Source organism: Nicotiana tomentosiformis, chromosome 6, assembly GCF_000390325.3.
Source record: "Nicotiana tomentosiformis chromosome 6, ASM39032v3, whole genome shotgun sequence".
Classification (NCBI taxonomy): Eukaryota; Viridiplantae; Streptophyta; class Magnoliopsida; order Solanales; family Solanaceae; genus Nicotiana; species Nicotiana tomentosiformis.
In genome coordinates, this window is record NC_090817.1 from 98,196,698 (window position 1) to 98,202,038 (window position 5,341).

The 5,341-nt window shown below is 34.9% G+C and overlaps 1 protein-coding gene across 1 annotated transcript; it reads left to right on the forward strand.

Annotated features, from left to right (window-relative positions):
* Positions 1 to 738: 738 nt before the first annotated feature.
* Positions 739 to 4,415, forward strand: LOC104086586 (small ribosomal subunit protein bS16m/bS16c-like). Its single transcript, XM_009590896.4, has 3 exons — positions 739 to 1,016; positions 1,516 to 1,561; positions 3,700 to 4,415. The coding sequence occupies exons 1-3, from the start codon at positions 884 to 886 to the stop codon at positions 3,920 to 3,922; spliced, it is 402 nt and encodes a 133-aa protein (XP_009589191.1). The 5' UTR covers positions 739 to 883; the 3' UTR covers positions 3,923 to 4,415.
* Positions 4,416 to 5,341: the final 926 nt, after the last annotated feature.

A 5,341-nucleotide genomic window follows, 5' to 3' on the forward strand; every position in this document is an offset into this window, starting at 1 on the left:
TCCATTCAGTTTTATATTTTGCTTCGCAAATTGTCTTGCAAGGTGGCCCCATGGCCAAAGTATGACATTATGTGTTCAGAGTCCCTTAGTCGCAATTTGGTACGCCAGGTTAGGTGAGGCACGGGGTGCTTGTCTCGCTCCTAGGTTCGGGGCGTGACACTCGTAATGATGCCAAGTGTAACTATAAAAATTTAACAAGTGTCAGATTTTAGGATAAAGCTCCAACAAATTTGAAGATTCAAAATTTTTTTAAGAAAAAAAAACCCCAAATGATGAAAGAAAAAACACAAAGAAATTAACTACTCAAACATGGGGTGAGGGTTCTTTTTAAAAAAAAATATTTTTAATTTTTTTAAAAATAAAAAGTATATTTATTCACTAAAATTCAGACAATATTATTGAAAACAATAAAATTAAATATAAAATTATTAAATATTTTAAGAGTACTAAAATATATCTTCTATTATAGAATAAAAAAAATATTTAATTACTATATAAGTCCCTTTTAATTTAATAGAGAATTTATTATTGGGTATATCATATTGACAAATAAAATAACAATTGAAATTTATTAAGCAATACCATGTGGAGTAATATGTTCAAACAAGCCTGATCAGTGATCACAAATTAAGTTAATTAATATTTTTTAATATTGACCGCACGACTACTAATTATTTTTAAACATAAAAATATATTTGTTTATAGATTAAAAAGAAAATCAGGTCACATATATAAATTAGGACCGAGGAGTATGTAATAGTGAGTGAAGTGATCTTTACTTGCGTACGTATCTATACAGTAACGAGCCCTAGTCTCTCCCTGATTACAAAAAACTCAGCAGTCGGAACCCTGCACATTTGGAGCTAAGAAGAGGCAGAGAAAAATGGTGGTAAGATTGAGGTTGTCGAGGTTTGGATGCAAAAACAAACCTTCTTACAGAGTAATGGCGGCGGATAGTAGATCTCCCCGAGATGGCAAACACTTGGAAGTCCTCGGTTACTACAATCCTCTTCCAGGTAAACCCTATCTCCCAAAACCTCAAGAGGGATACATATGAGCGTATTGTATTTGTTATGAGCTCATAATAAGCGTTAGTAATTTCACTTTGTTTGGATTAACCCCTTTGAAAATTCTCATCTTTCAGCTTGATTTTCTATTCCTTTAACTGATTGATTTTGGGTTCTTATCCTTGTGTAGTGTAAAGGTTTTGTTGACAAGAAACCTCAGTTGGTTAATGTTGAATTAAGAGTTTGGAGTTATCAAGGAACTGTATTCGATTTAGGCTGGTAGGGGACATATAGTAGTATTTTACTATATTTTTGGTTAGCTCCCTGATCTTAGTTTGGAACATGCTGTAATGGAGCTAACGTCTCACTTTTGTCCTCATTGCATCTTCTTGATGCTAGCAAGTTAACATCTTACTTCATAAATAAATAAAGTATTTTATAAAAAAATTAGGAAGTAATACTTTTTTGAGGTGCTGATGAATATCTTGTACAATTTTCATTTGTACAGGTCAAGATGGTGGCAAACGGATGGGTCTTAATTTTGACAGGGTGAAGTAAGTACATTTCCAGAAGTTGTTGTTTTTGTTATGATTCCCAACATGATGATTTCCATTTATAATTTAGAGATGTTTTATTTTCATTTTCTGGTCTCTTGTTAAAGTTCAGATAAGATGGATAAAATTAATGGGTATAGTAGATACTAGACAATCATATATTGATAAATATTCAGTTCATGTATCGTGTTTTTACCTTTTGTTGTCTGACAAAGAACATTGTAAGACTACTTAAAGATGATAATTCAGCTGCTTATGCAAAATGTGGAAGCTCGATATTGGTATAGCTTTTCTAGTTAGGTAAAGCTTGTTTGATCTACAGGATCATTGAAAATTTTTAATGGCTACGAATGCGAATGGTTAAGACTAGTTTATAGCTGTAGGATCAAGAATAACATTGTAGTCACGTAAAACAGATTTTGCTAACTTGTTTTGATGAAGTAAGTGGTATATAAATGGCATCAAGTAGATGCATGATAGCAAAAAGTACAAAAGTGAGTTTGTTAGCTCTGTTGCAATGAGGCTTATGCTAAGGATAAAAAGCTGACAAAGTCCAAAAGTTTGAAATGAGAGTCTACAGACAAACTATCCCTAACTACATAAATTTAAAAGACAACTAGCCTAAGGGTGTGGTAAATAAATTTTAAAAAAAAATTGCTAACTTGTAACTTTAAATTTCTGTTCATCTGGTCGGTAATCCTTCAAAAAGAATATCGTCGCATATGAAATGGCTGAATACGCTGACCAAAAAAGATTCCTGTAAGGTGCATGAAACAGAAATCAAATCCCTGGATCAGTAGCAAAACATGTACAAAAATTTCTCATGAGCTGCTAACAATGACGTGAGTGTGTAAGAGGGGATGTCTGACTGAATGGAGCAATTTAAAGTGTTTGGGGAATTTCTAAGGTGACTAATGCTGATATATACAAGGAAGCAATTTAAAGTATTTGGGTAATTTTTAGGGCGACTATTGAAGATATATATGAGGGAGCAACCAAGCTGTTTGAATCGAGTTATCCAGGTAATTGTATGAAGATGCAACTGGACCTAAGGAGGTTGTGGACCAATGTTAACTATGATGGCGAAGAGACAAGGAAAACGGTGCAATTAAAATTCACTTGACTATGCGAGCATATTTAATGTTAGGGATCAGAAGTGGTGTAAAATGGCCACTTTTTTTCTGGTGGGCGGTGGTTTATATACTTGGTTGTATATTTGTTGCATCCCCTTAGATGTTTCATGTAAGAAGTTATTTACTTATAAAAGAAACTTATAATTATGAGTACTTGGGTTATAATTTTCTTATGAGATATTTTAATGTCTACCTTTTGTTGACAGTGTAACAAGTGGATAGAACAATATGCTAACTCATCTGGGAATTCGTTAACAGTTTGCTATCTTAGAAGTTCGTGAAATTTTTTGCTACCAACAGAGAGGATTTGTGTTCTTTTAAGTTTTAGGAATGATGTTTTCCATTAACAAATAATGACGGGAATAAATGGTTTGCTGCACTGTGTACTTTAACTGACAGTAATCATGTAGAACTTGCCCTGCTGCTGATGGAGAGAAACATATGTGAGTGAAGTATTTTGTATAATCAAAGATCCTCTCTTGTTTATTCTATCACTGGGGGCATGGACCATAAACATGATAGAATGGTTCATTTGTTGAGTGTGCTGGATGTACGCAATAAGTTGATATGTGTTTGTACACTTTGTCTGGGAAATTAGGAGCGTGTGGCTGCGATTTTGAAAGGCTAATTATCAGCAACACATAAAGACAGATTAAGAAATGACGCTTGTTAGTTTATCTCTCTTTTTTAAACCTTTTATTTTGGTCGAAAACTTCATTTTGGCTGGGTCGAGCAGGGAGTAAAATTATAGCTGATATTTGTAGGACCTGTTTCTTCCAATTTGTAGAAATTACAGTAGCACTGTACTGCTGTCTCATGAACTTTCTTAATTTTGCTACTCTTGCAAAGGTCCAAAAGGAAAATAGGGCTCAAATGAAATGGTTATACTCTGACTTTGCTTTTAGTTGCTGTAAGACCTTGTTGATGCTTATACTCTCTGATCATCAGATAGCTATTAAGATGACACAGTCATGTATTGTTTGTCTAATCTTTGCGGTTCTTCAGATATTGGTTATCCGTTGGTGCACAGCCGTCAGAACCGGTTGAACGTCTTCTTTTCCGAGCAGGTGTATTACCTCCTCCACCTATGCTAGCTATGGGACAAAAAGGCGGTCCACGGGACACTCGTCCAGTTCATCCTATGACTGGACGTGTCATGGCACCGGAAAGTGTCAAAATTGCTGATCCAAAAGTTAGTTCTGAAGTTGATGGAGATGACAAAGCTTAGAACCCGACTAGTTATATTTTATACAACTTCAACTCGAAGAGCTAATGTTTGTTCCAATAGTGTTCTATTGATATGTGATAATTACAGAGCTAATATCTGTTTGTTGCTCTAGATTGCTGGGGTTGAAACTTGAAATCCAAGGACATATCATCGTTAAAGATGCTGTTGTCAGTGGTCTCTAGAAACTATGTGATCATGTATCATCCTTTGCTTTCCCCTTTTGCTTTCTGATGGTAATAAATGGATGTAGAATAGCTAGTAAAAGTTGCAGGATAGTCTGATGATGAATATCCTACATTGATAGTAGGAACTAGGAATAATATCCATCTTTCCAAAAGCATGGATGTTTTTGGAGTTAAAATCATACATGATACTTTTTGTCCCCTGCTTGCGCTGTGTACACGGATATGAGCTAAAACCATTATATTTCTTAGTCAGATACAGCTTTTGAAAGTCTGGCACTAGTATAATGGCAAGTATTAAATTGTTGCTTTGTCGGAGAATCTTTTATGTTGCTGGATAAAGAAATGAGACGGATGTACAGGTTTAATATGCTTAAATATGGTTGTTCAGAAGGGAGCAAACTGCAGGTCACATTGTCAACTCTGAACAAGGAGGGCCAGCGTTTCAAACCGTGTGCTATTGATCCTCGGGGATTTTTTCCATTATAAAGAAGAAGAATATCTGAATAAGTGGGGGAAAAATGGAACACAAGATGATGAAGCTGCTGGCTTTTGATTACTAAGGGGAAAAAAGAGAGGAAATAATGGGTTGGGAGGGTTTGTAATCGAACAACTAGGCTACATTTTGACTGTTGCATATAAATACGCACTTGTTAATGAAAATAGTAAAATTGAAGCAGGTGACCGTGCCGGTTTTAGCAAATCATTTTGTTTTTGCTGTTTTAATGAAGTTGTCTAGCTTTTGCCTACATTGTGTGCCTCTTGGCAAACAAGGTTCTTGTTAATGATTGAGATAACTGTTATCCTATTAGACATTTAAATTCATTTATATGGTTCAAAAAACAGATTTTGGAGCTTGTTTGTATGAGGTCAACCCATGTGTTTAATTGTGAAGAAGTTGGTAAAAAATGAAAAGACGGGCTTTCTCAAATTTTTTGCCTACGCTCCTTTCTTTGTCATTTGGTCTACTTTCCTCGTTGGTCTCGTTTGGTTCTTGAGGATGTTCATGTCTTAAGTTGAATTGATGAAGTTTTAGGTTGGTATGTAAGAAATTTTGATTATCAAATGATGGGAAGTTGATTGTAGTAAATGAAAGCACAAATTGTATATTGTAAATTTCAGCAGGAACCATGCTCTTAAGTTGATCTTACATTGTTCAACATTCTGAGTGACCTGTACTAGAAAAGGCAGGGGTTGGATTGGGGGAGTGAGAGTGGGAGTGTAAGCGTTATTGATT